Source organism: Doryrhamphus excisus, linkage group LG9, assembly GCF_037039965.1.
Source record: "Doryrhamphus excisus strain RoL-2023G ecotype Guam linkage group LG9, RoL_Dexc_Guam_v1.1, whole genome shotgun sequence".
NCBI classification, from domain to species: Eukaryota; Metazoa; Chordata; class Actinopteri; order Syngnathiformes; family Syngnathidae; genus Doryrhamphus; species Doryrhamphus excisus.
Window position 1 is genome coordinate 12,828,518 of NC_136365.1, and position 23,350 is coordinate 12,851,867.

Here is a 23,350-nt window from a genome sequence, read left to right on the forward strand (position 1 = left end):
GTACATGCACACATACAGTATATACTGTAAATATACGGTGTATGTATGGTGTATATACAGATGTGACGCACAGACTGTGGATGAAGGGTGTACTACATGTTGTAGCCTACACAGAGACACGACACACAAGGGCAGCAGTAGTACTTCACGCATCAAATGCCAACTGAAGGCATCCGTTAGGTGCTCAAGCTGTATGCGGCCGAAAGGTGGAGATGTCCAAAGTGTCCCTTTAGGGCAGGGGTCGGGAACCTTTTTGGCTAAGAGAGCCATGAAGGCCAGATATTTTAAAATGTGTATCTGTGAGAGCCACATAAATTCTTTTAAACATTGAATGCAATAAAATGTGTGCATTTTTATGTAAGACCAACAGTTTTAGTTATAATGGGCTCTAATTGTGTAGACCAGGCACACTACCGCACGCCAATGGGGTGTGGCCAGCACACTTTCGTGAGCAGCGCAGTGTCTAATAATAAATCAAATACTTGTTGCCATTAATACAACTTCTGCTGCTGCATAATTTTACACCATACTCAGTATATTTCATTCTTTTGGCCATCTTTGCCAGAAGGCTTGGTTCTGCAGCTTTAGCTATTTGACTATTTGACTAACGGAGAAAAGTTTATATTTACATGTTGACATCTCAATGACCGAGGTAGACTAGTTGTGGTGTTTGACCTGGAAAATATCAGGAAAGATGGATATGGTCGGCCGTATTGCAGTAGAAAATAGATGGACGAATTAAAATGCATGAAAAAAGTTGTTGATTTTTAATATTATTTTCATTTCTGTGATGTTTACTTTAAAATGTTAGCAAAAATACATTTTTATTGTGGTAAGAAATGCTTGAGAGCCAGATACAGTCATCAAAAGAGCCCTACCTGGCTCCCGAGCCATAGGTTCCCTACCTCTGCTTTAGGGCCTCCCGTTGTCCTCCTATAGCAGAGACACGGCCTCCAGATTCTCCTTGATGATGGTGTCCATCACCACCTGGAAAACCACCGTTTGGAAGGTGTGTCCCATTTACCCCTGTTGGATGAATTTCCAAAGCAGCACATTATGTAAAAATATGATTCCAGTTTCTGTCCAGTAAGCGGAAGTGCTGGTAGAAGGACACTAACCTTTAAAAGAAGGCAGGTACAGACGAAGGTGTCGCCCCGAATGATGAATCTTGTGTTGAAAAAGGTTGATTTTGTTCATGAATAAAATCTACAAGAAAGACAAGACACCAGATGGTCATCAAAAAAAGACAATTTTATTGCAAACATTAGCAAAAGAGAGATTGAATGAAATGAAATGAAAACAATAAATCCATTTGGAAAGTGGCTTTATTACGTATGGAACATGACCAAAATCAATCGTTGTCTTTCTACCAGCAGGAAGTGATGATTGTTGATCAATTAACGCTCGCCAATGCAATCAACCACTGCTGGTGTCTCACACATGCACACACACGCACACGCACACACACACACACACACACACACACACACACACACACACACACACACACACACACACACACACACACACTGTGAAGTGTCCTGGTGCTCCAATCAACTGCTACTCCGACGTTTCCCAGCTAAATTGTAGTAGCAAAAAAGGCCAAGTGCTAAAGTACTGCAGTGTGTCATTACAGACGATGAAGTCTGGTGCTTGTGTATTTCACCGAACATTACAGTGACATTACTGACACATCATGACCAGTGGCGAATACAACAAGTTATTAAAACTTGGATGTGTGATTTCAGTTCATTTCGCCATATTTATGCTTGAAAATGCTCAATTTGCACAAGAATGTGTTGCTGCTGGATGTCTAATATTAATGTCATTTTGGTAAATTTACCATTTAAAATAAATAAACCATGTAGGACATAATTACAAAGAATATGTAACATATTGAAGCATCATGTCAGGGGCCCTTTAATACAAAGTTAAGTCAGTAGACTGCGACATGAACTTACCTGAAATGGAAAGGCTAAGTGGAATGAATCGAAGGAACCCGTCTCACGCCGGTCTTAATGGGATTATTTAGCGGAAAAGCTCATCTTAATGACTTGTTAGGTTTCATTACAAGTGACAGAGGCTTCAAACACGCAATGTGTGTGTTTCCACACACTGTTCAAGCCCAGACAAGGCAAACTCTTCGATGCTAATTAGTACACTTGAACCCAGTCGAGACAATCGTCATCATGTTATTGTTCTAATGATGAGGTCAACAACCTGTCTTGGTCCACCGTGTCAGTGAAAAACCGAGTCGAAGAGGTTATATCTATGAAAAATGTGACATCATCATCACCCGCGTGTGCAATAATCACATTTACCATGATGTGCAAGTCACTAAAAACTGAGGCCGAAAGGTCAGAGGTCAGGAAGGAAGCGCTACTTACAGTATATCCTCCACTTTAACCACAGATACAGTACAACCAAAGATCCTTTCTTCCCAGCAGACACCCTTTCATCCCACTTCCTGCAACTACCAAAATGCATGTTGACATTGTTAGCCACTGCTAGCAAGATTTGCACACGTAGTGAACGTCCTCCTCAGTGCTCAAGATGCATTCACTGATCACTGGTCAGTCAGCCAAGCCGAGGATGGAGCAGGAAAACATAATAATAATAATAATAATAATAATAATAATAATAATAATAATAATAATAATAATAATAATAATAATAATAATAATAATAATAATAATAATAATAATAATAATAATAATAATGAAGGAATGACAACGGATGAGAATAATTAATGAAATTAATTAATGAAAATGACTAAAGTAATCGATGAATGAAGCAAAGAAGTAAGAAATAAGTAAAGAATGAATAAATACATGGGAACAAATGAATGGGTGAATGGTCCAAAGAGCATAGACGGGAAGAGGGAAAGTCCCGCCCAGTGGAGCGTGTCCAGGAGCGTGGAAGTGGAATGGAATACAATGGTAGGGAACGTACAATCTGGAATTCTGGGATGGGCAAGAAAGTTCAAAAGTGAGGCACATTGTATTCATTGGAGGCGAAAGCTGAAAGTCAGCATGTCGTTATGTGCACGTGTTGAATGAAACAGCTTTTAGGATGGTGACATTGATAGTACATTCCGCTATTTACGGTATATTTTCACTAGTTCTCCTCCTCACTAATCACACCGTGCAGCGTCCAGGAACAGTGTAAACATTTAGTTTTGTTTCTGGTGGTGAGGGAGGACGTTTCTAACCGTGGATGTGCTGTGGAACAAGATGTTGTTGCAGATGGGGGAGAAAAGCTTCATGCACTCCTGAAGGCGATTCTGCAGACACGAGACAACACTGTCGTGATGATGCAAATACGCTCCGGTGACCAGCTCTTACCGTGGACGGGTCCTCCACCAGGGTCATGTCGTAACCGCTGAGCGACACCACAAAGAGCACCACCCTCACGTCCTCAAAGCAGCATATCCACTTCCTGCGCTCGGTTCGCTGGCCTCCTACGTCGTACATCCTGCACACGCAGCACAAAATAAACCAGATCAAATGAAACTGTACAGGCATCCCTTGCTACTTCCTGCTTTGAATTCCACAATTTGTCAAAAATATGCATGAATAAATTGTGATGTTTCATGGCTAAATATGGCCAATTCAACAATGCATATTTAAGCAAATTTTACTTATTAAATTTGGCATTTTCACGCATAAAATGGCTAAATGAAGTAAAATACAAAATACATAGAAGGAAGTACTGTCCAGATGAAGAAGTAACAACAGAAGAAAAAACTCTCCCAATGCTAACATGTGTGAGTCTATATTATGTCTTGTATGTCTCATTTACGCTTATTATGTCTGCCATATTGGATAATAGGAGTGTAAGGGTGACTATTGGGGTGTTATTTCATGTCTAAAGGGCTCTAAGAATGCTAAAAAAACATACAGTAAAGTCTCGTTATATCGATATCGGTTATATCGAAGTACTGCTTATTATAATACTATTTTCATTTCCCGGCAAATTTCTAGTCTTTTATGATATAATTAGTTCCGTTAGTACGATACCCGGTTATTATGATAATCCGGTTGCTACGATGCCCTTTTCATCTCCCGCCAGCCAATTTGGTCTGCTTATATCGATACAAAAGCAGCTTAAATCAATCTTTGCTTAAGGATTTCAATACCAAAAAAGAACACGGCGAACGGCTGCTTCCAGTCAACTTTATTTTTCACACTTTCACCACCAGAGCGCAGCACACACACCGATTCCCGCACTTCCTGGTTCACAGGTCATGCTCAACCCGCCCCACATAGCTGGCCAAACACATGCCTGCAACAGAAGAACCAACTAACATAGCATACACACCTATTCCAACGAAGACACAAGCGTACAAATACATGTATTTAATTGTGTTGTATTCAGATATCTTTTTATCGCTTGCAATAATCACTGTTTTTCATATGTACATGCTGGCGTTCATGGTTTCGTGTGTATAGAATCTATACACACGAGAGAAACCACAAACGCAGTTGGTTCTTCTGTTGCAGGCATGTGTTTGGCCAGCTATGAGTGCATTATTGCCCACTTTTAATGCAGTTCGGCGCAGGATCGGATATATCGACAGTCCGGTTATATCGATATTTTTTCCGACTCCCGACAATATCGATATAACGAGACTTTACAGTACTTAGAAGGTCATAAACTGGTTTTCCACACTGTATTTCTGTAATAACAATTAATATGTCACGCCCTGTGTAGGCTCCCACGTGACAGCTTTCTTATTCTTGGTCTTTAGTTTCTGTTTGGACACTCTTATTTTGTATGGAACTACCTGTTTTGCCTTGTCTTCCTTTGTTGTCCTAATCACCCACACCTGTCCCTAATTTCTGCTGTTTCTGCCCTCTGCTGCTCTATCCTGCTGCCGCTATTATTCATAAATTCAAAGCTTTTAACTGCATTTGGTCCTGTTCTCTGCATCCTGGGGTCGAACCGTAAGGCCCTCAAGCCCGCAGTGTGACATAATAATGACTAAAAACTTTTTTGTGTTGTCATTTTGGGGGGTCGTGAGGGGAATTTTGAGGAGAAAAATGAATTTATTCCATTTTGGAATAAGGCTGAAATATTAAATGTGGAAAAAGTGAAGCACTCTAGCACTGCTAGAGGAACATGTAGGAATCAAAGAAATGATGGAAAGTCAAAGGAGAAGAAATAAGGAATTGACTGTAGAGTGGTGGCCCCAGGTGTGATTTAGCAGACTGACTCCAATCCCTCAAAAGAGTAAACACTCACACACACTCACACACACTCACACGCAAGACTTAAGACATGTGACACAAAACATGTTCACGTGTTGCAGTCTATGAAGGTGCCTTTCGTGCCTCAAGGTGCAATCAATCATTCTTGGTCATGTCAGTGTATAGAATATTATATATATATGATGTACTATATATATATATATATATATATATATATATATATATATATATATATATATATATATATATATATAGTAATATAGCAGACTATCGATCAAACTGCGTTATTCTACGTAGCCAAATCCCCATTTAGCACCCTTTAAGCACCAATACTGTTGGCTACTTGAAATATGACCGCTCCGTTGAAATCTCACCTGGTTAAATCAACATAAGAACACACATGTGAACCTTGCCGCTGGCTAACGTGTGTGTGTGTGAAATGCAACATGAGTGCGACCGATATAAAAGATTCAAAATCCAATTGCAAAAGTCTTTCATGGTTCATGACCTTCCATACTGATGGCGGAGTGGCTGACAGTAGATATGTCACACACACACACACACACACACACACACTGAAATCCTTATCACGTATTATCCAGGCTACACTCCTCCAGAGCACGAGGTGCATTTACAAATTTATTTCACAAAATTGCACCAATAGCAGACATTTTAACTGTAAAGGCGAGTTATTCAAATACACAATGGTACAGTGCTTCATTCCTATCCGAAACCATGCTAACAGCTCTGTTGCTGATTGGATTAGACAACTGCCCGCCATGACTGATGGATCGATTGAGAGACCAGAATGAACAAATACAGTAGTTGAGTCTATTGGAATGCCGCTACTCGCACTAACCCAAACCATCTAATCAATCTGCATTTTCACCAACAACCTCCTTTACCCCTCCCCTGGTGCAAGTCTTATGTTCTTTTGTTGGAAAGATTGCTTATTTGCGTCTATGTTGCCCAGGATTTTTTGCTAGTCCCACACTGTACTTTTTGTGGTTGGATACAGTGCATTAGTAAAAAAAATCCATATTTAGCAAATTAACAAATTGTATGTATTCTTGCACAAAAAAAGCATTTTTAATTCAAAGCTGTCATGATACTACGTGGTATTCTACACTGCTCACTATAGGCATTAGTAATGTTCAATTGGTGAGACAATAGCTATGACATGAAGTGCTGTGCAGAAACAGGAAACAGAAAAGGACAAGGCAACAAGGAATTCTCCAAATGTGTCTTATTTATGTCTTACTTTCTCTTATTATATGTCTACTACATTGGGTAAGGGGGGTGTAAAGGTGACTATTTGGGTGTTATTTCAAGTTGAGAGGGCTCAAATAATGTCAAAAATAATATTTAAACATACTGTTTTACTATGCTATAACTACAAAATATTCCATGAATAAATAAGGAATGCTACTGAATTTGAATGTGAATGAACTGAATTTGAAAATGCCCAATCAGGAAGAAGCCAAAAGAAAGAAAAAAACAAAAACAAAAATTGATCACGTCCTGCAACCAATTAACTGGCAAAGTAGGATGACTATAGTTGCCCCAAACCCAGAGCACCCCCTCGTGGCTGTCGATGGCAGTAAAGACTCCTGGGTTCATGTCAGTCCATATGGATTCACATTCTAAACATGTTATATTACATGTACATATTTTGCACCTGACTTCTAAGACACACAACCAGCCAAACTTAGAGTCAATGTTCACCAATACGTCCTAATTTCTCCAAAAACACAAGAGTACAAGGCGCTGGAGGCACAAAGACAGTAAAAAGGTTGCCGTTTGGTCAGGTGTGCCATCAATCAATGGCGTCTCCTTCAGTGTGATGCAGCTATTTATCAGGAGAGCAAATACAGACACAAGAAAGAAAGACACAAGATGTGGCACCCTTTCTCTACAGTCAGCCTTTTTCCTCCTTTCAACTCCCCAATGCCTCTGAAATATCTGACCTCATCCACAAATCCAAGCCCTCCACATGCCAGCTGGTCAATTCTGGTCAAATCCTGTCTTTCTTCTCTGCTTCCTCTCATTTCTGCCATTATCCACTCTTCACTGTCTACCGGTATTGTCCCTCCAGTTCTCAAAACTGCTGCTGTCACCCCAATTCTTAAAAAACCTGGTTCAGATCCTAACAACTTCAATAACCTCCGCCCTATCTCCAACATACCTTTCATTTCCAAAATTCTTGAAAAAATAGTCTCCTCCCAACTTCACGCACATCTCACTATTAACAATCTGTATGAACCCTTCCAGTCCGGCTTCCATCCCCTTCACAGCACCGAAACTGCACTTATCAAAATCACCAATGATCTCCTCACTGCAGCTGACACCGGTTCACTTTCCATTCTCATCCTCCTCGACCTGAGTGCAGCCTTTGACACCATCTCACACCCCATCCTCCTCAGTAGACTCCCCTCAATTGGCATCACCCACACCCCCCTCCACTGGTCAGGTCAAGAGTCTGGGTGTCATCCTTGACAGCACACTATCTTTCCAATGTCACATCAATAACGTCACCAGGTCAGCCTACTTCCATCTGCGCTCCATTAATCGTCTCCAGAGACCGGAGTACCCGGAGAAAACAAATGCATGCACAGGGAGAACATGCAAACTCCACACAGAGATGCCCAAGCGGGGATTCAAATTAACAGATTCTTACCGATCTGACAGTGTGCCCAACATGCCAGCCACTTACACACGTACATGTCCATGTCAACAAGTCAACAGAGGCATTCATAGCAAAAACAGCAAATGTAGTTTCTTTGTGTTTGTTGACAGTTCTGCATATAGACAGCAACATCTTTACAGCACCGGAACACAAGACGATATCCCTCACAATGGCTGAGTCACGTCCCAGTTGTCTACATGAACATTTGTCCCACATATGCGGCTGTGGATATGCAGTTGTGGACATACGTAGCTGTCGACATAAGTGGTTGTTGGACATAAGCAGTTGTCGGAAAAGCATTTGTCGAAAAGTTGTTGACATAAGCGGTTGTTGAACATAAGCGGTTATGAACATACAATAAACAGTTGTTGGACATAAGCGGTTATGAACATACTATAAACAGTTGTTGGACATAAGCGGTTATGAACATACTATAAACAGTTGTTGGTTGTCATAAGCAGTTATGGATATAGGACTTCCAGTTCAGTGCGAGAGCAGTCGGCCAACCCGATGTCTTGTCTAGTTGGTAGAGCTAGTTGCTCTTTGAATGATGATCACACTATGAGCCCTGAAAACTCACCATATTCCGTCAGGTGTTTGTTCTTCAAATGCCGTATTAATGCTTTTTTGAGGGCGCTACCCTCAAGATAGTTTTCATGGCACGTCTCGGTAGTTAAGTTCTACGCGACAGACATGATTGTGTTTGTTTAAGCAGGCCTGTGCAGTGTGAAGGAAAACAGAAGGATGATGCTGCCCAAGATGTTAGTCAGGGCAAGACACTACACTGCACAAAGGGATCGCTATGGGCTAGCCACAGGTGATCGGCATTGAAAGGCATTTATCAGAAGATACTGATCATGTGATTTTTTTCAGAAATCGGTCAATACTGACCGGTGGCCGATTGATTGGAGCATTCATAATTTTTTGGATACAGTTTTTGGTGTGATAGATTTGAAGTACGACATTGCAAGGAATTACTGTACTTACAAAATCAGTGATTCAGAGATTGGTAAGAAAGACGATATCAAGCATCACAAACACAGAATCCTTCCAGGCATGTCTGCAATCATGCATGTCTTCTCTCTTCTTTATTTCGGCCACCACAGATTCCACAGTTTGGCTCATCGGGAAGCATGACGTTAACCAAAAAAGCAACAGTGGGTAGGAACAATGGTCTCCAACTTGTCTGCTGTTAGTAAAGATGGCTGCATTGAAAATTAGAGTTATAACTTTTGTCTGGCTGAGTAACGTAGTTGAAGCTTGAACATGATTCCCATTTGTGCGAGCGTCAGCTGTACCCAGAGACAAACAAATGGCATTTAGATGTTGACTGCAGTCTCTGTTGATAAAGTGACTCAAGCCTATTATGTGCTTATGAAAAGTGTCTTTCATTATGATGATTCATAATGAGATGTGGGGTTGAGGGACGACTTCATATTGTGGAATCTGGAAAGAAAAGGTGCTCCTCAGGTAGACATTAGTAACAATAGAGACTGTATAACACAATTTAATGGTGATGCATATTCCTGATATTGGGTGTGTATAGTCGCATGTGTCACCGCTAACTGTGGAAAACGTCATGTTGCACTGACATCATGCTAACACATAAATAATGTAAAAAAAGAATAACACATAAATTTCATTTCTGTTGGTCTGTGGTCTGCAACCGCCATCGCGTCTACTGACATTTCTGTCCTGACCGTCGGCAGCTGGAGTTAAGCAATGCCAGATGAGGAAGTCTGAGGTGTAATGTGACAGTGGCTTATTGATCAGGGATGCACATGATGACATGTTCCCCCTGCTGCTTTACTGATAAGACCAAGGCAGGGACACTGACGGCGTGTCGCAGCGGTCAGTAGTCGAGGCTCATTGAAAGGTGCATCATTCAATGAAGCCTATCTTCATTTCACATCTCAGGCCTATCAGGGCTGCAGACGGAGATAAGAGAGTCACGACTCAACAAGCGGAAGACGTTTTGGAGATGTCTGTATTTGTTATTTCCATATGTCCACGTTTCTCTTATGGAGGGTGAGAAAGTGAAAAGGCATCTACCTGAACGTGAGGTGCTTGACTTGGAACTGGGTTTCTATCACGCCTGTTGTCCTCAGTCGCACGCGCAGAACGTCCATCTCTGTGGGCACATAGTCTGGAGACGAGATGCGGCTCATGTTCTCAAAGAAACTGCAAAAACAAGGTGAGAGGGGCAGAAAAGCCGAGCCAAAAGGTCAAAAATGTTTGACAGGCATGAAAAAGAGATCAATGTAATAACCTGCAGACAGAGTAGAGATCAAAGTAGAAGTGAAGCAGTGTTTGTGTGTTGTGATGATTGTCAACAGCTTGGCTGTGCGGTGATAAGACTGACGTCCCAGCGGCGCATGCTGATGAATATTCACCATAAAAACACACCCAGGCAAACTTTTAAATTAGTTCACTGCACAATTAACACAATCCACGCACACACATCCTGCATCATTTTCTTAGACAGCAAACATGCAGCAGACACTGCCAGCACAGTCCAGTTTATCTTCATGAACATCTGCTTTTGTTGTGTTGTTTAAATATGTATATGTTCAAATTCTAATATTCCCTTGCGTCTACCCCCAAATGCTTTCAATTGGATGTAGATCAGGGGACCGCACAGGATAGCGTGAACGTATTCCTCTGTGCCGTGCTGAAAACATCTCAGCAGGGATGTCCTTGTCAAGCCTGCAACATTGGAAGTCATCAGGACCGTCAATGAAAAAATCTCAAAAAAGTGCCAACAATGCTCCATTTATATATAATGTGACTGCTACAAGCTACAGCAACATTGTCGTTACGCCAAAGAACTACATGACTGGCAAAGTGACACAACACCACACTACACAAAGCTAGTCGCTAGCTGGCTAGCTTCTGGCTAGCTTCTGGCTAGCTTCTGGCTAGCTTCTGGCTAGCTTCTGGCTAGCTTCTGGCTAGCTTCTGGCTAGCTTCTGGCTAGCTTCTGGCTAGCTACGTTCCTTTCTATCTTGCTATGTGAATGCACCTGCCTTTCTATCTTGCTATGTGAATGCACCTGGTAAGCAAGTTCCGTTAATGCTTAAAATGACCAAAATACAGCAAAATATTGTAATTGTGGTGTGAGTGTATGTATGTATGCATATACTGGTATTACTGGAGTTGATAAGTAATTAGTATTAGTAAGTAACTAGTGATAAATGTGACGTAACATCTCCCTAAGACACGGCTGGTAAACACGTTTAGCGATGACGCACTTCCCTCTGGCACGGCTGATGACGGAAAGAGACTCCAAAATTGTTGGCATTTACCTGACGTGTTCTCCTCGCCACTGGGAGAAGGGCAGATACTCACAGGCCTATCAGTGAAGTCTAGTCAATGACTTGCATTTGTAACAATACACAACAAGAGAATTACTACTTTTGCTCATGTACATACAACTACATTCCAAAGGTTTACATCTCACCTTAAAATACTCTTTTTTTATTGTTCAGCACAATCTTGCTATGCGTGTACATTTTATTTCTGATTTAATATTAATTTAATCTATTTAATAATAGCACAATAAATCCCTAATGTTGACATTCCAGGACCAAAGGAGAATGATGAAAAACACAAGCACCTGATACGCCCATACAAATGTCTATTTTTGACACACAAAATTCCGGCTCAGCATTTCCAATAAAAGTGACTGTTGTCATATACGATATCTGAGGCACATGGTGGTCACACCTAATGTGCATCTTTATATGCACTCCTGTGAGGTAAAGAAATTATGAAAGCTGGCCTTTTGTTGTTGGCAGCCTCTGGTAGATCTTTGCAATAATAATGTTGTCCAATCCATCTTGGTATGCCACAATTGTGAAGTGAATTAATTATGAAGAATGGCCTTTTATTTTTGCCAGCCTTGACATATCTATGCATTAAAAGTGCTGTCCAATCATCATCTTGATATGCCACAATTGTGAGGTTAATGAATTATGAACACTGACCTTTTATTGTTGCCAGCCTATGGCATATCTATGCAATAATAATGCTGTCCAATCATCACCTTGATATGCCACAATTGTGAGGTGAATGAATTATGAACACTGACCTTTTATTGTTGCCAGCATATGGCATATATATGCAGTAAAAATGCTGTCCAGTCATCATCTTGATATGCCACACTTGTAAGGTCAATCACAAAAGCTGGCCTTTTATTGTTACCAGCCTGTGGCACAACTGTGCAATAATGATGCTGTGGAATCAGCATCTTAATATGCCACACCCATGAGGTGGATGAAATATGAAAGCTCACACACACAGATTTATGAGGTTTTACTTTTACATTTTGCAGCAACTATGGTGCATTCAAGGACCACCCAAATCCCATTATAACATAAAGATGTAAATGCAAAATCTGTGGGCTTTTTTAACAGTGATACACGTATGCTGCCAGGGCACAAATAGACAAACAACCATTCCCACCACACTCACATTCATACCTATGGATGCTGTACATTTGAACTATATTATCAAGTATTTATAAATGATTACCCACTTAGGGCGAATGATCCTAAGTCCACATAAACAGATCATGACTGAACACCAAGGCAAGTTGTTAATACTAAAATGTCTTGTCCACCATCTTATATTTTCTTATATTTTAGAGTCTTTTTTGTCCTTCGGTGAATCACATGAGGAAGGATAAAGAAGAATACGGATGGTCTAATGAAGACCCTAAAGGTGTGTCTGCAAGACCCCTGAGGAGAGCAGCAACGATGTATGTGGACCCCAATTGGGTGTGGGGCAGCGGGATCTGTCGGTGTAGATAACCACAGAGCTGCAGCCTCTCGCTGGGGGAGGATGAGACTTGACGGCCTCCCCCAGTCTTGTCTTACTTGTGTACTATGCACGTTATCTTCTCTACACATACTTTTCATTTGTACTTATAACACACACTTGGACACTTGACTTGAAAACCAGGAAAACACCTTTTTGTACAGTTACTAGTATGTGCGGGGGTGTCCACATTGTTTTTTCATTGACCTTCAGCGTATTGTAAAAACAAATAAACTGATTGGAATGAGCTATTTCATTAGATTTAAAACTAATCTGCTTTGCCAAATGTAGTAATCCCTCGTTTGTCATGGTTAATTGGTTCCAGACACAACCATGGTAAGTGGATTTCCACAAAGTAGAATTCCTTACTTGAATTCCTTACTAAATTGAATATTTTCAGCATTGAAAATCTAAATATGTTTCTTTATTACCCCTCCTATTACTTACTATAGTAGACAAAATAAGAGAGACATAGAAAACCTACGACGTTGCCTAACACACTGCTTAACATAATTAGAGACATCTAGATATTAAATAGCAACCTTATAGACAGCTTTACACTCCTATGTAAATAAGATATATACTCCTAATATAGTAGACATAAAAAGAGAAAATGAGACATTTCAGACATAGAAAATCTGTTTACAGCCTTCTAAATAATTTTTACATTATTTGAGCCGCTAGACATGAAATAACACCCCTATAGACAGCTTTACACTCATACTACCCAATTTTGTAGACATAATAAAAGAAAATAAGTCTTATATGACACAAATAAGCTTGTGTGTGTTGGTGTACAGATAAATATATTTCAGTGCTCGGGGAGCCAAGACGAGGAGCAGGACACAGACACCACCTTCGACTTATTTTTTAATTCAAAAGAGTTTCTCACCTTCTTTATCAAAGTGTTGATTCTATATTTTCTTTGGCCCCTTTATTTTAACTTTTTTTTCTTTTTTATTATTTTCATTATTTTGCAGCAGTACACAATAAAAAAAACAGTGGTATAACTGTGTTAGTTAGCAAAGCACTACCCAGTCAATCACAGCGTGGAAAAGCTGTTTTAAATGTTTAAAACCAGTTAGTAACCTGCCCAGTTAGTTGATTTGTTCATATTAATAAGTCATCATTAGCTTTCAGTCAAAAGCAAACATGCTGATGATTGTCCTTGGTGGAGGTCTGCTGCTGCATGCCATTCTTTGTTATTCCACTTTGTTACTTTAATACCCAGTGACAGCAAGCGCAGGGTCGACTAATTACTAACTAATTAGTCCCCTACACCCCTGTGTGTGTGTGTGTGTGTGTGTGTGTGTGTGTGTGTGTGTGTGTGTGGAAGGGCACTTACTACACTGCAGAGTCATTGAGCTGACACTCATACCCCCGGGCCACGGCAGCCCTCACGCCCTGGTCGTCCCATAGACAAGATAGGGCGTGGCTCAAGAAAGGAAACAAGCACTGATCTTCATCGAAAGAGCGAGCCCATGACAGCACAGAGTGGGCGTGCACCTGCAGTAAAAGATATAAACCATGGATGAATTTTCTTGACATGGAAACCCTGGTTTATCACACCAAATTAACCAATTCCCCAGCTCCTTATAATAGTTCTCAATAATTAATCATACTACATTTTCATGGTTTTATTTTTAGACATATTCCATTATGAAATTATATGAAATACACTACTTACCGAAAACATTAGGTGAATTTACACAAATGATCTGTATCTAATTTTGGTCAGTATCGGATCGGAAATCAATGGTATCGCACATCACCGCTCACTATTCCTGGAATGACCTATGTTGCATTTTGGCAAGGTAGGGTAGTTTAAGTTTAATCATTAAATAGATTTTACCTTAACATTTATAACGTTTTTGTTTTTTAATTACTGACCTGTCTAAAAATTTTATATTTACATATTCTCAACTCTCAAACTGAAACCAGTTTCCTTTAGACCGCCCACACGCTGATCAATTGGCTCTGCCGTTTCCTTCGTAACATGTGATTGGCCGTATTTGCTGTCACTCCATATTATTGCAAACAGCTCCTTCATTTGCGCAGCAGTGCTTTGCTAGCTGGCGAGGTTTTATGTCACTGTAAATTGTTGACAATGTTGGGCGTTTGGTTCATGTTCGCGTGTTGTTCATCCATCAAACACTAGACGTCTGATTAAGAATGATCTTGCACTCGGAACATTTACACGTGCTCATTAAAAAAATTCGGAAGCAAAGTGTCCTCAACGACTTTAGCTTAATCTCATTAACTGAAGATATGACTACACCTACTGGTCACGTCGGTATTACACTTTAATTGCATATGAGGACATGGGACATGTCAGCTACACCTCGATTTTTATGGAGTAAGATAGCTGTCAAAAAGGTGTGTGCATGATTTTAACCATTCGTATTCGTAATCTTAAACATTTGTATGTCAATGAAATTGTTGTACACAAAATTATGCTGTCATATACATGAATCTGAGAAATTGTGCGGGTTAGGATTTTTTTCATGTGAGTATGAATCTAAAAGCTGTGAGTGCAAAGTCTTGTGAATACAACTCTAATTTCTATGAGCACGAATTGAAGTTTGTGGGTACGAGTTGAAAAGCGTTAACATGACGTCACGTAGGTCACAGGCGGGTCACAGAGAAAGTAATCGAACCTCGATTCCTCCAATGGCGCGTTCGCCAAAGGAAAAAATGGCTGACAGCAGTGGACCGAGTGGAGCTGCCCGCTCAGGAGAAACATCACAGGTAAAGTCAACAACGTGTTTATCCAAAATTCATTTCATAAAATTGTACTTTATTAAACAATGTACAGTTCATGAACTTACAGACTTACTCCTTTAGCTCGCAAACTAACGACATGCCGGTGACGCTAAGTTAGTGCTAGCATTACTAGCATCAGAAGTTGGCTTGTGCTAGTTATTTAGCATTGACCTGCAAAATATGAAATTATGTGAAATTAATTTGCAAAATGATGTTGATCAAAATACAACTTTTGTCGATTTGTAAATGGTGTTATTTGGCGTATAAATCTGTTAAATCTGTTAAATAAATTATTATTATTTGCCTGCAGTCAGTTGCTAGAGATTAGGCGCACAAGTGTGGGTTGCATGGGTCCAGACTAGCTTGCTGTTTGATGTGGATGCTGACCCAAACTCAGACTTTAAGTTAAGGAGAAGTTATTTTGCAGGCACTCTGTACAATCGTGCAAAATACCCATGTCTGTAGCATTTGCTGTTCAATTTTGTCTTTTCTCTCACTCAGGTCCAATTAAGAGACATCATCAACACAGCACATGCACTGTTGATGTTCAGTAACAGCGTACAGGAGAATGTCAGGCCAGTCAGACAGGAAAGTACAGGAGAAGCTGCTGTCGGACAGGGAGCACAGTCAGTTCCAGCAGTGAGGTCTCAGCAGGCAGTGCAACAACTTATAAGATCTCAGAACAATGGCCCTGGAAAAGTGAAACAAGAAATGGCACGGTAGGGTACATGGGTCATGTATTGCACTCTCAGTGCAGGCACATTTGGACAGACTAGGTCCCTGATTTAAGTAGAAGGCAGGGAAACGGCTGCAGATGTTTTAAATTCTATTATTTACCTTAGAATATTTTCTGGGCTTCAGACCATCACCATGTGAACTATTGCATAAAACAAATTAAACAAATTTACATAAGCTAACATAATCATAGAATGTAGACATCTTCTAAGTTTGGTTGTTTTTTGTTGATGGAATATAAAAGATGAGAATAATAGTATGCCTTCTATCTTACTCCATAGTGATGCAGCGTCATTGCAGGATGGATGTAAAGCTTGGCCATAAATGAGATGTGGTTTACCTTGTTCCTGCTGTTAGCCAGGTTGATGCGAAGGACGCCCATGCCGTGAAGAACAAACTTCATGGAGGTGAGCAGGTTATCCAATACTGCGGGCTGACCACAGTCATGTTTGCATAAACTTGTTATGAGAGTTCCAAAGTTCCTGCCTTGCCAATATGAATAGTTATGGACTGGCTCAGTAGCCAGCCCATAGACTGCTACTTGCAGTTAAAAAGCCAGCTTTTTGACTTTTTAAATTTCAATTAGATGCAATTCTGTTGCTTTTGTGGCAGCTCAAAGAAAACCACCGTGGTTTTCAGAAATGTTTTCTTTCTACTTGCAGTATTCTATGTGGCGTTTAGTTATGGACTGGCTCAGTAGCCAGCCCATAGACTGCTACTCAGCCCATATTGTTATTCCTTGTGGCGTTTAGCTATTATTATGGACTGGCTCAGTAGCAGTAGCAGCTCAGTAGCTACTGAGCCAGCCCATACAGTGAAGAAAATAAGTATTTGAACACCCTGCTATTTTGCTATTTCTCCCACTTAGAAATCATGGAGGGGTCTGAAATTTTCATCGTAGGTGCATGTCCACTGTGAGAGAGATAAACTAAAAAGAAAAATCCAGAAATCACAATGCATGATTTTTTAACAATTTATTTGTGTGATACAGCTGCTAATAAGTATTTGAACACCTGAGAAAATGAATGTTAATATTTGGTACAGTAGCCTTTGTTTGCTATTACAGAGGTCAAACGTTTCCTGTAGTTTTTTACCAGGTTTGCACACACTGCAGGAGGGATCTTGGCCCACTCCTCCACACAGATCTTCTCTAGATCAGTCAGGTTTCTGGGCTGTCGCTGAGAAACACGGAGTTTGAGCTCCCTCCAAAGATTTTCGATTGGGTTCAGGTCTGGAGACTGGCTGGGCCATGCTAGAACCTTGATATGCTTCTTACAGAGCCACTCCTTGGTTTTCCTGGCTGTGTGCTTCGGGTCGTTGTTGTGTTGGAAGACCCAGCCACGACCCATCTTCAATGCTCTGACAGAGGGAAGGAGGTTGTTCCCCAAAATCTCACAATACACGGCCCCAGTCATCCTCTCTTTAATGCAGTGCACTCGTCCTGTCCCATGTGCAGAAAAACACCCCCAAAGCATGATGCTACCACCCCCATGCTTCACAGTAGGGATGGTGTTCTTCGGATTGTACTCTTCATTCTTCTTCCTCCAAACACGCTTATTGGAATTATGACCAAAAAGTTCTATTTTGGTCTCATCTGACCATAAAACTTTCTCCCATGACTCCTCTGTATCATCCAAATGGTCATATGCAAACTTAAGACGGGCCTTGACATGTGCTGGTTTAAGCAGGGGAACCTTTCGTGCCATGCATGATTTCACATCATGACGTCTTAGTGTATTACCTACAGTAACCTTGGAAACGGTGGTCCCAGCTCTTTTCAGGTCATTGACCAAGTCCTGTCGTGTAGTTCTGGGCTGATTCCTCACCTTTCTTAGAATCATTGAGACCCCACGAGGTGATATCTTGCATGGGGCTCCACTCCGATTGAGATTGACCGTCATGTTTAGCTTCTTCCATTTTCTAATGATAGCTCCAACAGTGGACCTTTTTTCACCAAGCTGCTTGGTAATTGCTCCGTAGCCCTTTCCAGCCTTGTGGAGGTGTACAATTTTGTCTCTGGTGTCTTTGGACAGCTCTTTGGTCTTCGCCATGTTACAAGTTAAAGTCTTACTGATTGTATGGGGTGGACAGGTGTCTTTATGCAGCTAACGACCTCAAACAGGTGCATCTGATTCAGGATGATACATGGAGTGCAGGTGGACTTCTAATGGGCAGACTAACAGGTCTTTCAGGGTCAGAATTCTAGATGATACACAGGTGTTCAAATACTTATTTGCAGCTGTATCACACGAATAAATTGTTAAAAAATCATGCATTGTGATTTCTGGATTTTTCTTTTTAGTTTATCTCTCTCACAGTGGACATGCACCTACGATGAAAATTTCAGACCCCTCCATGATTTCTAAGTGGGAGAAATAGCAAAATAGCAGGGTGTTCAAATACTTATTTTCTTCACTGTATTGTTATTCTTGTTTAGCTATTATTATTATGGGCTGGCTCAGTACCAGCCGCGAGAAGAGCGCCGGCATGTCTCCCATTCACTCCCATGTTAAAGACGCCGTCTTTTCTTTCTCCAAATCTTTAATTTTCTGTGTTTTCAACTCGTCATCCTGCGGTCATTTCTCAACCGATATGCAAAACGAGCAGATCTATGCAAAGCCCCGACCCTCGGGCCGCTCACGGTCGTCTCGTGGTGTCCATATCTCGAATCGTTTGGCCGTAAGAAGCTTCTGTTCGACATGAGCGATTCAGCCCTCTGTGCTCATTCACTGCCATGGCCACCACCTCCTCCTCCTCCTCACAGCCCCTCCCTTCAAAACCCCCCTTCTCTTGACATGTGGATTACAATGATTCCCTTCCCAGCTGATACCATACAGCTCATTTATTATGTAGATTTTAAAAGTTAGATTTTTCTAATTAAGCACAGTGACTCCAGGCACCTCAAAGACCAAAGTATCAAAATATCAACATTTTTATAGAATCCATGATACAGCAATGAGCTGTGTTATCATCATGTCAGGAATCGATAGTTCAGTATCGACCCGCATGTCAGGCACTCTCTGCTCTTTAGTCCTCCATGGCAATGCAAGTGCTGCTTCAATTGGAAAACATCACATGACATGTACAGACACCACAGCAGTGCCTGGCAACTTTCAAGACTTGATGCTATGTTGCTCGGCCCTCTTGCTAGGTGCTAGCATGGTAGCCGTTAGCATGTTAGCATTTAAGCTAATTTACTCATGTCTAAAGGCAAATACACACATGGCATGATGTAGGGAGGTTATAGGACAACCTTGGCACTTTCTAAACTTGAGGCTCTCTTGCTAGGTGCTAGCATGACGACTGTTAGCATGTTAGCATTTAAGCTAATTTACTCAGATTTCAAGGCAAATACACACATGGCATGATGTAGGGAGGTTATAGGACATCCTTGGCACTTTCTAAACTTGAGGCCCTCTTGCTAGGTGCTAGCATGGTAGCCGTTAGCATGTTAGCATTTAAGCTAATTTACTCATGTCTAAAGGCAAATACACACATGGCATGATGTAGGGAGGTTATAGGACATCCTTGGCACTTTCCAAACTTGAGGCTCTCTTGCTAGGTGCTAGCATGACGACTGTTAGCATGTTAGCATTTAAGCTAATTTACGCACGTTTAAAGGCAAATACACCCATGGCATGATGCAGGGAGGTTATAGGACAACCTTGGCACTTTCTAAAGTTGAGGCTCTCTTGCTAGGTGCTAGCATGGAACCCGTTAGCATGTTAGCATTTAAGCTAATTTACTCATGTCTAAAGGATAATACACACATGGCATGTTGCGGGGAGGTTATAGGACAACCTTGGCACTTTCTAAAGTTGAGGCACCCTTGCTAGGTGCTAGCATGGTACCCGTTAGCATGTTAGCATTTAAGCTAATTTACTCATGTCTAAAGGATAACACACACATGGCATGTTGTGGGGAGGTTATAGGACAACCTTGGTACTTTCTAAACTTAAGGCCCTCTTGCTAGTTGCTAGCATGATGACTGTTAGCATTTTACCTAATTTACTCATGTCTAAAGGAAAATACACACATGGCATGATGTGGGGACACTGTAGGACTGCCCCAAACTTTTCAGGACCTGAGGCTGTTTTGCTACGTGTTAGCACGGTAGCCGTTATCATGTTAGCATTTTAGCTAATTTACTCAAGTTTAAAGGCAAATACACACTTGGCATGATGTGGGGACACTATGGGACTGCATCAACCTTTTCCGTACTTGAGGCTTTCTTGCTAGGTGCTACGGCGGGCCCGAGGTTCACAGCACAGGTGGCCAGTCCATCAAAATTTCCGCAGGAATTTTCTAGTTATGGGCTGGCTACCAGCCCATATTGTTATTGCTGTTTAGTTATGGACTGGCCCAGTAGCCAGCCCATAGACTGCTACTGAGCCAGCCCATATTGTTATTGCTGTTTAGTTATTATTATTCCGTATATCTTAATCTTCCCTTTTTTGCGCGCGTAATGCGGCCAAAACCGCAAGAAGGACCCCCACACATGTTACACCGCCGGAATCGTGGCGCTCGGGACTACAGCGGTATTTAGTTTTTGGAACATTTTGTGTAACCATGGCGACGCTATTAACCGAAACGTTAAAAAATGGGCCACTAGATTAGGTATACCCTTTCTATTTTTAGAACAGCACATGGCAGAGAAAAACTGAGAATTTACAGACATTTCACAGCCTTGTAGCTCAGCCATACGGCCGCGCAGAAACGTGATTGATGGCTAATTTTTTAGATAAACTTCTGAACTCTCTGTGTGGCTAAATGCTAATTGCCAGCATGTTAGCATGTTAACAATTAAGCTAATTTACTCATGTCTAAAGGCAAATACACACATGACATGATGTGGGGAGGTTATAGGACAACCTTGGCACTTTCTAAACTTGAGGCTCTCTTGCTAGGTGCTAGCATGATGACTGTTAGCATGTTAGCATTTAAGCTAATTTACTCATGTCTAAAGGCAAATACACACATGGCATGATGTTGGGAGGTTATAGGACAACCTTGGCACTTTCTAAACTAGAGGCTTTCTTGCTAGGTGCTAGTATAATGACTGTTAGCATGTTAGCGTTTAAGCTAATTTACTCATGTCTAAAGGCAAATACACACATGGCATGATGCAGGAAGGTTATAGGACAACCTCGGCAGTTTCAGAACTTGAAGCCCTCTTGCTAGGTGCTAGCATGGTAGCCGTTAGCATGTTAGCATTTAAGCTAATTTACTCATGTCTAAAGGATAATACACACATGGCATGGTGTAGGGAGGTTATAGGACAACCTTGGCACTTTCTAACCTCGAGGCTCTCTTGCTAGGAGCTAGCATGACTGTTAGCATGTTAGCATTTAAGCTAATTTACTCATGTCTAAAGCCAAATGCACACATTGTATGATGTAGGGAGGTTATAGGACAACCATGGTACGTTCTAAACTTGAGGCCCTCTTGCTAGGTGCTAGCATGATGACTGTTAGCATGTTAGCATTTAAGCTAAATTACTCATGTTTAAAGGCAAATACACCCATGGCATGATGCAGGGAGGTTATAGGACAACCATGGCACTTTCTAAACTTGGGAATTTCTTGCTAGGTGCTAGCATGTTAGCCGTTAGCATGTCAGCATTTTAGCTAATTTACTCATGTCTAAAGGCAAATACACACATGGCATGATGTAGGGAGGTTATAGGACAACCTTGGCACTTTCCAAACTTGAGGCCCTCTTGCTAGGTGCTAGCATGACGACTGTTAGCATGTTAGCATTTAAGCTAATTTACTCATGTTTAAAGGCAAATACACCCATGGCATGATGCAGGGAGGTTATAGGACAACCTTGGCACTTTCTAAAGTTGAGGCTCTCTTGCTAGGTGCTAGCATGGTAGCCGTTAGCATGTTAGCATTTAAGCTAATTTACTCATGTCTAAAGGCATATACACACATGGCATGATGTAGGGAGGTTATAGGACAACCTTGGCACTTTCTAAAGTTGAGGCTCTCTTGCTAGGTGCTAGCATGATGACTGTTCCCATGTTAGCATTTAAGCTAATTTACTCACGTTTAAAGGCAAATACACACATGGCATGATGTAGGGAGGTTATAGGACAACCTTGGCAGTTTCTAAACTTGAGGCCCTCTTGCTAGGTGCTAGCATGATGACTGTTAGCATGTTAACATTTAAGCTTATTTACTCATGTCTAAAGGCAAATACACCCATGGCATGATGCAGGGAGGTTATAGGACAACCTTGGCACTTTCTAAAGTTGAGGCTCTCTTGCTAGGTGCTAGCATGGTACCTGTTAGCATGTTAGCATTTAAGCTAATTTACTCATGTCTAAAGGCAAATACACACATGGCATGATGTCGGGAGGTTATAGGACAACCTTGGCACTTTCTAAACTTGAGGCTCTCTTGCTAGGTGCTAGCATGATAACTGTTAGCATGTTAGCATTTAAGCTAATTTACTCACATTTAAAGGCAAATACACACATGGCATGATATAGGGAGGTTATAGGACAACCTTTGTAGTTTCTAAACTTGAGGCCATCTTGCTAGGTGCTAGCAGTGTAGCCGTTAGCATGTTAGCATTTAAGCTATTTTACTCATGTCGAAAGGCAAATACAGACATGGAATGATGTCGGGAGGTTATAGGACAACCTTGGCACTTTCTAAACTTGAGGCTCTCTTGCGAGGTGCTAGCATGATGACTGTTAGCATGTTAGCATTTAAGCTAATTTACTCATGTTTAAAGGCATATACACCCATGGCATGATGCAGGGAGGTTATAGGACAACCTTGTCAGATTCTAAACTTGAGGCCCTCTTGCTCGGTGCTAGCATGGTAGCTGTTAGCATTTTAGCATTTAAGCTATTTTACTCATGTCTAAAGGCAAATACACACTTGGAATGATGTCGGGAGGTTATAGGACAACCTTGGCAATTTCTAAACTTGAGGCTCTCTTGCTAGGTGCTAGCATGATAACTGTTAGCATGTTAGCATTTAAGCTAATTTACTCACGTTTAAAGGCAAATACACACATGGCATGATATAGGGAGGTTATATGACAACCTTGCCACTTTCTAAACTTGAAACCCTCTTGCTAGGTGCTAGCATGGTAGCCGTTAGCATGTTAGCATTTAAGCTAA

The 23,350-nt window shown here is 41.1% G+C and overlaps 1 protein-coding gene across 1 annotated transcript; it reads right to left on the minus strand.

The window, feature by feature from the left end:
- Positions 1 to 2,778: 2,778 nt before the first annotated feature.
- Positions 2,779 to 16,615, minus strand: gnav1 (guanine nucleotide binding protein (G protein) alpha v1). The gene is made up of 5 exons (XM_078793215.1): positions 16,553 to 16,615; positions 14,060 to 14,220; positions 9,949 to 10,077; positions 3,345 to 3,474; positions 2,779 to 3,283 (listed from the first exon to the last, which is right to left on the minus strand). The coding sequence occupies exons 1-5, from the start codon at positions 16,613 to 16,615 to the stop codon at positions 3,173 to 3,175; spliced, it is 594 nt and encodes a 197-aa protein (XP_078649341.1). The 3' UTR covers positions 2,779 to 3,172.
- Positions 16,616 to 23,350: the final 6,735 nt, after the last annotated feature.

Bases quoted from the DNA above. Each gene is read 5' to 3' on its own strand.
- gnav1 (XM_078793215.1), bottom strand. From the start codon at position 16,615: ATGAAGTTTGTTCTTCACGGCATGGGCGTCCTTCGCATCAACCTGGCT. The intron at 14,221-16,552 runs GTAAACCACATC...CTTTTACTGCAG, and splicing joins TGGCTAACAGCAGGAACAAG to GTGCACGCCCACTCTGTGCT. The intron at 3,284-3,344 runs GTAAGAGCTGGT...TCGTGTCTGCAG, and splicing joins TGGTGGAGGACCCGTCCACG to AATCGCCTTCAGGAGTGCAT.